At 43.4% G+C, this 12,463-nt stretch overlaps 1 protein-coding gene across 1 annotated transcript in view; it reads left to right on the plus strand.

Annotated features, from left to right (window-relative positions):
* The window catches only part of LOC309557593 (protein mono-ADP-ribosyltransferase PARP14-like), a 254,593-nt gene that overhangs the window by 33,467 nt on the left and 208,663 nt on the right, over window positions 1-12,463 (plus strand). Inside the window, exons 6-7 of the mRNA XM_082260388.1 lie at window positions 1,493-3,753; window positions 5,242-5,478. Of these exons, the coding sequence (XP_082116514.1) occupies window positions 1,493-3,753; window positions 5,242-5,478 (2,498 nt within the window). The remainder of the gene's footprint in view (window positions 1-1,492; window positions 3,754-5,241; window positions 5,479-12,463) is intronic.

Raw genomic sequence — 12,463 nt, forward strand, 5'->3', positions numbered from 1 at the left:
GCACTAGACCCCTCTGTAACTCTAAACTGGTAACCTGTAAAAAAAGGTTTAATGCGTCGCCTATGGAGATTTTTAAGTACTAAAGTTTGGCGCTATTCGACAGGTGTGTGCAATTTTAAAGTGTGACATGTTATGTATCTATTTACTCGGTGTAACATCATCTTTCACATTATGCAAAAAAAAAAAAATCAGGCTAACTTTAGTGTTTTGTTTTTTGTTTTATTCATGAAACAATTTAGAAAAAAAAAGGTGTTTGAAAAATTTCTGCGCAAATACCATGCAACATAAAAAGTTGCAAAAAAAAAAAAAAAAAGTTGCAATTTTATTCCCTAGAGCCTCTGCTAAATATATATATATAATTTTTGGGGGTTCTGAGTAATATTCTAGCAAAAGAATTATGATTTCTACCTGTAGGAGGGAAGTTTCAGAATTGGCTTGGGTGGAAAGTGGTTAAGGGAATGTTGAAATTGTTGAGAAAGGCTGGACTAGGATGACTAGCTCATGTTGGGTATCCAGTCTTGTGTAGTGTTTTAGAAGGCTTTCATTTCTCACCACAAGGTGCATTTTTTTTATAATACAGGGGCTCCTGTTGATGTCACAGTAATTTGGAGGCACCACCAACAATTTGCTACAGGATGTAGGATCATCTAGTCCAGAGGTCTTCAAACTATGGCCCGGGGGCCAGATGCAGCCCTTTGCTTGCTTTTATCGGGCCCTTGAGGCATTGTTTTATCCACTGATACCAACAATGAAACATAACCCCCCCCCCCCCCCCCGACACCAATGAAGTGACACAATCTCTCCCAAATACACCAACGATAGGACACTATTCCACCCATTGACATCAACAATGGGGCCCAATGACACCATGAAGGGACACAATTCCTTTCAGTGACACCAATGATGAGGCACAATTACTCCCACTGAAACAAACGATGGGGGAATTCTTTTTTCCCACTGACGTTGGGACATTTTTTACTCCCAATGGCCACAGTCCGGCCCCCCTTAAGTCTGAAGAACAGTAAATTGGCCCTTTGTTTACATATTTTGGAGACCCCTGATCTAGTCCAACTCTAACCAAGGTTCTGTGACACTCTAGGGTTTCTCCTGTGTGAGAGGTTCCTTCAGTAGTGTGCAGGGGTAAATCCATCTTCCCCCTCCACAGACCACCAATACAAGGGGATAATCTTCAAATGCAAAATGCCCCCCAAGGGTGGGATAAATGCAGGCAAAGGGCCGCATCTGGCCTGCAAGCCACAGTTTGTAGACTACTGTTTTTTTCCAACACTATCTTGCTACATTGTACAACAGATCATATGTACCCTTCACACTGCATTCTACAAAATCTGAGACCAAAATGAGGTTACCAGTTTTAGTTAATTTTTTGCTCCAGTTCTAAATGACATGAAGGCCATGACCAAAACTATCTAAACAAAGAGCTTTTCATGAGCCACTATGTGTTACTAATACAATTTTCATCTATTTGTTACAGTTGTAAAGACGGTTCTAACAAAGCAGCATAAATTTCACAACTCAGTGCTCTCCGTTTACCCATATTACCCGTCTATTGGCCAATGGTTGTACGGAAAGAAAGAAACGCATATCATGACACCTGGACCTGTAGAATGTCCCATATGTGCAGAAATACTGAAGTTTATCTTTAACAATGAAGAAATAAAACAAAGTATAGAGAAGCACATGACAGATCACTATTGTGATGTGAAATGGCCAAAACCAGGTGCCTCCAAACCTCTCATTACACTGTCTTTTCCCAGCAACCTCTCCGCTCATCTACGCACCCTGTCAAAGATAGCACCAACCTGGAGCGATAAAGTCCAGGCAGAGTTCTCGCTTCTAATTTCAAAGTATAAAGTCATAGAGTATGACCTGAAGCCACCAGTGTGGGAAGCCATCAGGACAAAGGTCTCCAGTTCATCATATGATGGAGTCCTCATAAAACCAGACTTAGCTGCAGAAAAGGCTTTCATTGCAGGTAATTCAGAAGATGTTGGGAAGATTGAGCCAATATTCAGAAAACTAGTAGAAGAAACCATTAGACAGCTGAGTAGAGTGGAAGAAGAGGTTCCTCTTGAACCCGCAGCTTATAAATTAATGTTAGCACATGGCCTGGAGAAAAGCATCAAGGAAGATTCTCCACATGTGAAGATTAGTTATGACGGAACCTCTAAGGCAGTGAAACTCTATGGGCCGAAAGATGAAGTGCTCACTGCCAAATGTGAAATTATAAATACTAGGCAAGACCTGAAGTCCAAATCCATTAATCTTGATCCAAGCATCATCCAGTTTCTGATGGCAGTGGACAATGAAGAAATGTCTCGTAACCTTCTTCACAACATTAAAGCAATGTTTCAGGTGGAGGATATTAAAGTCATCGTAATTGGTTACTCTGATAAAGATCTGAAAAATGCTGAAGAAATCTTAGAGAAAGAATTGATCTGTAAGCGGGTTTCTGTTGAGGATAAAAGTGTTACTCAGAGTCCGGAGTGGGGAAGATTAAAGTCTTTTCTAAATGAGATGTGTAATGCTGGCGGAATTAAAGTTTCCATAGAGGAGCTCTCTGGGAAAGAAGGAAATGGGGTGGTGATCGCTGGTCTATCTTCATCCGTAGAAGAAGCCTACCAGCAGATCCATGACTTTGTGGGGAAGAACACTTTGGTGCAGAAGGACATCAAGCTGAAGTCGGTGGCAGCCTTGCAGTTTATGGAGGAAGAACGGAAGAAAGAATGGAACGGAATTTTAAAGAATGTGGAGGTTGTAAAGAAACAGAATTTCATCTCCTTGTCCGGTTTAAAGATAGATGTAGAGGAAGCAGAAGCCTGTGTAACAAGAATGGATTCTACACTTCATTCTGACACATTGTACATTGACAAACCTGGAGCCAAAAAATTCTGTATTGATAATGAAGACATGTACATTAATACAGCAAAGAATAAATATGGTTGTCTGATATATTTTCAGAAGGATGGAGATACCGGAATTTCAGGTCATCAGCCTAGCCAAGCTGAATTTCTTTGCCAAGTCAACTTCCAAAATGAAGTCACGATGGCTCTGTTTAAAGATGACCTGTGCCAGCACAGTGCTGATGTCATCATTATTGCCTCAAATAAAGATTTAAAGCCCATTGGAGAACCAGCACTGGCTTTGCTGAAAGCAGCAGGGCCCAAACTTCAGAAAGAATGTGAACGCATTGTCCAGAAAGAAGGGGAGCTGGAGCCGGGGGAGAATGAGATAACAGATGTGGAGAATTTGCCCTGCAAAAAGGTGATTCATACAGTTGGTCCTAAATATAGTGAAAGGGATAAATCAAAATGCGAGCGGCTACTGCGGAAAGCGATCACCCGCAGCTTGGAGACGGCTGCAGAGAATGGTCTCAACTCTGCTGCAATTTCTGTGGCTGGTTTCGTAGTCTCTGGAATTCCTGTAGACATATGTGTGGGGAATATTCTGAAATCCATCAAACAATACGCAGAAAACGAAGAAGGAGTCAAGAGCATCAAAAACATCCACCTTGTAGACAACGATGACCAAACACTGAAGACTTTAACCAAACTCCTGAAGGAAGAGTGTGGTGAGGAGAATGTGCAGGTCACCAAAAAAAAGTCAAAGAAAAAGCTTCACTGGAAGAAGACTCCAAAGAGAGAGGAAACAATGAGAAAAGGTGACCTTTCCATGGTGGTGACTAAAGAAGGAGTGCATGTCAATGTCATACACGGGAATATTGAGGATACGACGGTAAGTACTATTGTGGGGTTATTCTACCAGCAGATCCATCATTTTTCCACTTCCTGTGACAGGATGACAGCGCTTTTTGTTTTGCAGTGAAATCGCACAGCGACGTGGTTGCTCTGTGGACAGAGTAGGCTTAGATGTAGCTTTAGATGGACTTTTAAGTAAGCGCAGAACAAAAACAGCCCTAATTCAAGCTAACAATTTTTTAAGCAGTTACAAATTTTTTTTGCAGAGTATAAATAAAGGCATATTATATACGAGGGGATATACACACACACCATGTGTAAAATGACTTGGAAATTAAAGTGTCACTAAACCCACATGATTACAAACGATGAATAAATGGTGTATTACATGCTGTTTATACTCACTATGAGATTCCTTTTCTGTATTCTGCAAAAAACCTGGTTGATCATGCTGCTCTCTATCGCCCCCTTCTGTCCATGTCCCCACTGGGGGAGCTACAGTTCATTGAGGGAACCATGAATGCCAACACGTACTGTGACATACTGAAGCAGAGCATGATTCCCTCCCTTCAGAGACTGGGCCGCAGGGCAGTATTCCAACATAATAACGACCCCAAACACACCTCCAAGATGACCACTGCCTTGCTAAAGAAGCTGAGGGTAAAGGTGATGGACTGGCCAAGCATGTCTCCAGACCTAAACCCTATTGAAAATCTGTGAGGCATCCTCAAATGGAAGGTGGAGGAGCGCAAGGTCTCTAACATCCACCAGCTCTGTGATGTCATCATGGAGGAGGGGAAGAGGACTCCAGTGGCAACCTGTGAAGCTCTGGTGATCTCCATGCCCAAGAGGGTTAAGGCAGTGCTGGAAAATAATGGTGGCCACACAAAATATTGACACTTTGGGCCCAATTTGGACATTGTCACTTAGGGGTGTACTCACTTTTGTTGCCAGCGGTTTAGACATTAATGGCTGTGTGTTGAGTTATTATGAGGGGACAGCACATTTACACTGTTATACAAGCTGTACACTCACTACTTTACATTGTAGCAAAGTGTCATTTCTTCAGTGTTGTCACATGAAAAGATAGAATAAAATATTTACAAAAATGTGAGGGGTGTACTCACTTTTGTGAGATACTGTAGATAGGAGAATGTAAATTAAACAGTGTGTGTTTAGCATCATATTATTTAGACCCAGCACTTCCCTTAGACCTCTCTATTTGCTGCACTGCGGTTTAACAATACAGCCTGGTCCAGGATACACCCCCATCCTGTGATTGGACAATAAAGGAGCTGCAAATTGTTTTGTACTTTTAACACATCCCTGGAGATTAAAAAATATTTTCCCAATTCCTAATTATACTTTTAAAGACAATTCACTATAAAATAAACAAAGTCGCCCTGGAATCTCTGATGACATGATCTGTATCTGTGACTTCATCTTTTTAGGTGACCAATAAAAGGGCAGGGGTGATCTGAGCTATTAGTACAATAATGATTGTGTTTTTATCTTCTTTCTGTAGACTAATGTGGTTGTGAACAGTGTGGGGAAGGAGCTCGATCTTCGTTCTGGAGCCGTTTCCAAGGCTCTGTTTGGGAAGGCCGGAAACAACCTCCAGAATCTCCTGAATACACAGAAAAAGGGGAAAGAGGTGGAGGACGGCTCTGTATTTGTTACTGATGGCTGTAACCTGGCCTGTGACACCGTCATTCATGTTGTGGTTCCACAGTGGGATGGTGCCAATGGTTCAGCTGAGAAGGTAAGAATACAAACATGTCTGTTAAGATTCTTTTTTATCTAGGTTATGGTGTATCTAGTACCAGTTGCTTGTTTTGTATTGTTGAAGACATTTTGTAACTTATCCAAGCCACAGTTATTAAAACAGGGAGGTCCACACCTCTCACACCTCCCATCCTGTTCTTGGACAGTCAACATCTTCACATTCCATGGTGGTTGGATGAAGGTGACTGGGCTACATGTGTCCATATGTCGGGGTATCTCCTCGACACAGGTGATATAACAACAACAAGAGAAGGGCGCACCGACCTTGTGCATTACCACTAAAAAGGTTATTAAAATCTAAATGGGTAGCGTACATTATACTCACAAACATAGGATGTGTACATACATGTAGGAAATGGGAACCACTCACCTCCAAAACACTTCTCTACTGCTGGATGGCGTGATGGCATCCACAAAGACCTGGTTTGGCTTACGCGTTTCAAAGGGTGGATGGTAGAATGAGGACTGAGAGCTCCATCAGCTCTCTCTCTTTTCTCTGACCCCCCAGGGGGTGTCACCAGAAGTACTTGACCAATGAATACTGTGGCCCTGGGCGGCCCTTGGAGGCTCATCAAATGCTAAGACACCTCCCCTTTAGACAGATTATTAACCAAACTCATATCTTGAAATATGTAATGGTTACATGCTTGAAACTGACATTTTATTGTACGGTATTTAATCTATTTTTTGCAGACACTAAACACGGGTTATCTCGGAATAACCTCTGACCTGTAAGGCATCTGATCGCTAGCTTGTCTCCCCTAGCAATGACAGTGATCAAGTTTGCTCTTAAGTCGATCGGTATTTTATCTGGCATCCAAATATCTACTTTTTGTCAATGTGTCAGGTTCGGGTAAAAAGCTAGGACTTGTATATGGATTTGTGAGATTTAAGTGTTACCTTTTAATTAACAACTGGCTTGGGGGGAATTCCACACAGCCTGGTCAGCTGTAGTGAGCATCTGTGCTGATAAGATTTTACAACCTGACCTCATGCTGTGTTTTTGGAGACACCATTCCTGCTTGAATCTGCAAAGGTGGGGGCTACTTTCGCTCCAAGGAGGGGGGGGGGGAAGGAAATGACAGACTTTAATGAACTAGTCACCTGTGTCACTAGATTAAATGGACGCCATAGACAAAATGGTGTCCTAACGCTCGACACCATTACAGGGAGCACGTTACATTTTTTTTTTATTGTTTATTTTTTTTTTTTTTTTACACTTTCCCTTTTAATTTTCTTTTTTTTTCTGATCACTTTTATTCTCATTACAAGGAATGTAAACATCCCTTGTAATAGGAATAGTGCATGAAAGGTCCTCTTTATGGAGAGATCTGGGATCAATAAGATCTCAGATCTCTCCTACAGGCTGAAAAGCCTGAAATAAAAGAAAACGATTTTGGCTATCCAGCCAAGATCATGGCAGTGTTTACAACTGCCAGACTGGGCATGATGTCATAAGGTCACGCCCGGGCCTCTCGAGAGTCAGAGACTGCTGGGGACCATCTGGTCCTTGGTATGGTGTAATTCCGCCGCCAGCAGATTCCTTCTCTGACTCACCGATCGCACCGGCGAGGCGGTAGAAGCACCAGGGGGCTGCGGGGGCTGCGGTGGGGGGATGTCCCCTCCCGCCACCTGTAAGAACAATCAATCGGCTGAACAGCCGGTATGATTGTTCTTATGGTGAAGTAAATTGGCGGCTAAAATAAATGATATCTGAATAATGCCTGCAGCTTCAGGCGTCATTCAGATATCCCCACTTGAAGCCCAGGACATCATATGACATCCAGCGGTAAGGAAGTGGATATAGGTAACACAGTTCCTTCACGACTGGTAGTATCATTCCAAAAGAAATAGATACAGACAGGGGAGGACTGGGCTAGGGGGCAGGGGGGAATTTGGTTTTACCAGTGAGAGACGGAATAACAACAAAAATATCCAGAAAAACGCATTTAAAAAAAGTTGTAAATTGATTTGCATTTTAATGAGTGAAATAAGTATTTGACCCTTTTGCAAAACATGACTCAGTGCTTGGTGGAGAAACCCTTGTTGGCAATCACAGAGGTCAGATATTTCTTGTAGTTGGCCACCAGGTTTGCACACATCTCAGGAGGGATTTTCTCCCACTCCTCTTTTCAGATCATTAGTTCATTAAAGTTTTGAGGCATGCATTTGGGAACGCGAATCTTTAGCTCCCTCTACATATTTTCTATGGGATTAGGGTCTGGAGACTGGTTAGGCCATTCCAGGACCTTAATATGCTTCTTCTTGAGCCACTCCTTTGTTGCCTTGGCCGTGTGTTTTGGGTCATTGTCATGCTGGAATACCCATCCACGACCCATTTTCAATGCCCTGAAGGGAAGGAGGTTCTCCTCTAAGACTTGACGGTACATGGCCCCGCACATCGTCTCTTCAATGGGGTGAAGTTGTCCTGTCCCCTTAGAAGAACCCCCCCCCCCAAGCATAATGTTTCCACCTCCATGTGTGACGGTGGGGGATGGTGTTCTTGGGGTCATAGGCAGCATTCCTCCTCCTCCAAACACGACGAGTTGAGTTGATGCCAAAGAGCTCGATTTTGGTCTCATCTGACCACACAACCCTTTTACCCAATTCTCCTCTGAATCATTCAGATGTTCATTAACAAACTTGAGACTGTCCTGTACATGTGCTTTCTTGAGCAGTGGGACCTTGCGGATGCTGCAGGATTTCAGTCCTTCACGGCGTAGTGTGTTACCAATTGTTTTCTTGGTGACTATGGTCCCAGCTGCCTTGAGATCATTGAGAAGATTCTCCCGTGTAGTTCTGGGCTGATTCCTCACCATTCTCATCATCATTGAAATTGGAATGGGCTACTGGTACTTTTTCCCCTTACTGTACATAAATGTTCAGTCAGGTTTCTATTGGCATCATCACCAATGTGCACAGAAAGAACACTTAGCAGTAATAACGGGACTTTGTATAAGCCTTTGAGAACCATTCTCACACAACATTTTTTATGAAAAGCAAAATGATATTATATCAACAATAAAAACCTTCACTAAAATATGTTCTGAAGTTATATAAGAGAAACCCCTGAACTTTACAAAGCCTGTTAGGTCTGTAGACTTCTACACTGCTCAAAAAAATGAGGAACACTTTGAAAACACTGATCTCAATGGGGAAAAAAATCTCATGCTGGATATCCATACTGGTATGGACTGGGTAATGTGTTAGGATCCATACTGGTATGGACTGGGTAATGTGTTAGGATCCATACTGGTATGGACTGGGTAATGTGTTATATGGACTGGGTAATGTGTTAGGATCTATACTGGTATGGACTGGGTAATGTGTTAGGATCTATACTGGTATGGACTGGGTAATGTGTTAGGATCCATACTGGTATGGACTGGGTAATGTGTTATATGGACTGGGTAATGTGTTAGGATCTATACTGGTATGGACTGGGTAATGTGTTAGGATCTATACTGGCATGGACTGGGTAATGTGTTATATGGACTGGGTAATGTGTTAGGATCTATACTGGTATGGACTGGGTAATGTGTTAGGATCCATACTGGTATGGACTGGGTAATGTGTTAGGATCCATACTGGTATGGACTGGGTAATGTGTTATATGGACTGGGTAATGTGTTAGGATCTATACTGGTATGGACTGGGTAATGTGTTAGGATCTATACTGGTATGGACTGGGTAATGTGTTAGGATCCATACTGGTATGGACTGGGTAATGTGTTATATGGACTGGGTAATGTGTTAGGATCTATACTGGTATGGACTGGGTAATGTGTTAGGATCTATACTGGCATGGACTGGGTAATGTGTTATATGGACTGTGTAATGTGTTAGGATCGATACTGGTATGGACTGGGTAATATGTTAGGATCTATACTGGTATGGACTGGATAATGTGTTAGGATTTATACTGGTATGGACTGGGTAATGTGTTAGGATCTATACTGGTATGGGCTGGGTAATGTATTAGGATCTATACTGGTATGGACTGGGTAATGTGTTAGGATCTATACTGGTATGGACTGGGTAATGTATTAGGATCTATACTGGTATGGACTGGGTAATGTATTAGGATCTATACTGGTATGGACTGGGTAATGTGTTAGGATCTATACTGGTATGGATTGGGTAATGTGTTAGGATCTATAATGGTATGGACAGGGTAATGTGTTAGGAAGGAAAGCATGCCACATCGTTTGATGGAAATGAAAATTATCACCCTACAGAGGGCTGAATTCAAAGGCAAAATCAAAGTGAAAAAATGATGCAGCAGGCGAGTCCTTTTTGGTGAAATTTCATTGTAGCAACTCAGAATGGTCCTCAGTAGTTTGTATGGCCCCCACGTGCTTGTATGCATGCCTGAGGGACATGCTACTAATGAGATAATGGATGGTGTCCTGGGGTATTTCCTCCCAGATTTGGACCAGGAAATCACTGAGCTCCTGAACAGACTGAGGCGCAACCTGGCGGCGTGGGATGGACCGAAAAACATAATGTCCCAGAGGTATTCTATTGGATTTAGGTCAGGTGAGCATGGGGGACCATTCAATGGTATCAATTGCTTCATCCTTCAGGAATTGGCTGCATACTCTCACCACATGAGGCTTGTCATTGTCGTGCACCAGGAGGAACCCAGGACCCACTGCACCAGCATAGGGTCTGACAATGGGTCCAAGGATTTCATCCCAATACCTAATGGCAGTCAGGGTGCCATTGTCTAGCCTGTAGAGGTCTGTGTGTCCCTCCATGGATTTGTCTCCCCAGACCATCACTGACCCACCACCAAACCGGTCATACTGAACAATGTTACAGGCAGCATAATGTTCTCCATGGCTTCTCCAGACCCTTTCACATCTATCACATGTGCTCAGGGTGAACCTGCTCTCATCTGTGAAAAGCACAGGGTGCCAGTGGTGGACCTGCCAATTCTGGTGTTCAATGGCAAATGCCAACAAGCTCCACTGTCCCGGGCAGTGAGCACAGGGCCCACTAGAGGGCATCAGGCCCTCAGGCCACCCTCATGAAGTCCGTTTCTGATTGTTTGGTCAGAAACATTTACAGCAGTGACCTGCTGGAGGTCATTTTGTAGGGCTCTGGCAGTGCTCATCCTGTTCCTCCTGGCACAAAGGAGCAGATACCGGTCCTGCTGATGGGTTAAGGACCTTCTACAGCCCTGTCCAGCTCTCCTAGAGTAGCTGTCTGTCTCCTGGAATCTCCTCCATGCTCCTGAGACTGTGCTGGGAGACACAGCAAACCTTCTGGCAATGGCATGTATTGATGTGCCATCCTGGAGGAGTTGGACTGCCTGTGCAACCTTTATAGGGTCCAGGTATGGCCTCATGCTACCAGTAGTGAAGCCGACTCCCTCTATAGGGTCCAGGTATGGCCTCATGCTACCAGTAGTGAAGCTGACTCCCTCTATAGGGTCCAGTTATGGCCTCATGTTACCAGTAGTGACACTGACCCCCCTCTATAGGGTCCAGGTATCTCCTCATGCTACCAGTAGTGACGCTGACCCTAGCCAAATGCAAAACTAGTGAAAAACAGACAGATAAGTAGGGGAAAAAAAATGTCATGTCCTCCACCTGTAAAACCATTCCTGTTTTGGAGGTCATCTCATTGTTGCCCATCTAGTGCACCTGTTGTTAATTTCATTAACAACCCCCTCTGCTACTTAACTAGATCAACATCCCAGGAGTTTATTTGACTATACTCTGATTAAAAAGTGTTCCTTTAATTTTTTTTGAGTAGTGTAGTTAACTTTTTAATCAGTCTACCCATTTCGCGGGATCATCACCCTCTTCATCAGGACCATATATACTATATGAAATAACACAGATCTGGCTACAGCAAATAGAAAGCAAAAATACTAGTACAATATTATGGAGATTTATACACAGTATCGCACAAAAGTGAGTACACCCCTCACATTTTTGTAAATATTTTTTATATCTTTTCATGGGACAAAATTGAAGAAATGACACTTTGCTACAATGTAAAGTAGTGAGTGTACAGCTTGTATAACAGTGTAAATTTTCTGTCCCCTCAAAATAACTCAACACACAGCCATTAATGTCTAAACCGCTGGCAACAAAAACTAGTAGACCTCTAAGTGACAATGTCCAAATTGGGCCCAAAGTGTCAATATTTTGTGTGGCCACCATTATTTTCCAGCACTGCCTTAACCCTCTTGGGCATGGAGTTCACCAGAGCTTCCACTTCTCCATGACGACATCACGGAGCTGGTGGATGTTAGAGACCTTGCGCGCCACCTTCCATTTGAGGATGCCCCACAGATGCTCAATAGGGTTTAGGTCTGGAGACATGCTTGGCCAGTCCATCACCTTTACCCTCAGCTTCCTTAGCAAGGCAGTGGCCGTCTTGGAGGTGTGTTTGGGGCCGTTATCATGTTGGAATACTGACCTGTAGCCCAGTCTCCAAAGGGAGGGGATCATGCTCTGCTTCAGTATGTCACAGTACATGTTGGCATTCATGGTTCCCTCAATGAACTGTAGCTCCCCAGTGCCGGCAGCACTCATGCAGCCCCAGACCATGACACTCCCACACCAATGCTTGACTGTAGGCAAGACACACTTGTCTTTGTACTCCTCACCTGGCTGCTGTCACACACACTTGACACCATCTGAACCAAATAAGTTTATCTTGGTCTCATCAGAGCACAGGAGATGGTTCCAGTAATCCATGTCCTTAGTCTGCTTGTCTTCAGAAAACTGTTTGCAGGCTTTCTTGTGCATCATCTTTAGAAGAGGCAGCAGCCATGCAGACCAATTTTATGCAGTGTGAGACGTATGGTCTGAGCACTGATACGCTGACCCCTCCCCCACCCCTTCAACCTCTGCAGCAATGCTCCCTGCACTCATACGTCTATTTCCCAAAGACAACCTCTGGATATGACGCTGAGCACGTGCACTCAACTTCTTTGGTCAACC

The sequence above is a fragment of the Pelophylax lessonae genome (assembly GCF_965119305.1).
Source record: "Pelophylax lessonae genome assembly, chromosome: 6".
Classification (NCBI taxonomy): Eukaryota; Metazoa; Chordata; class Amphibia; order Anura; family Ranidae; genus Pelophylax; species Pelophylax lessonae.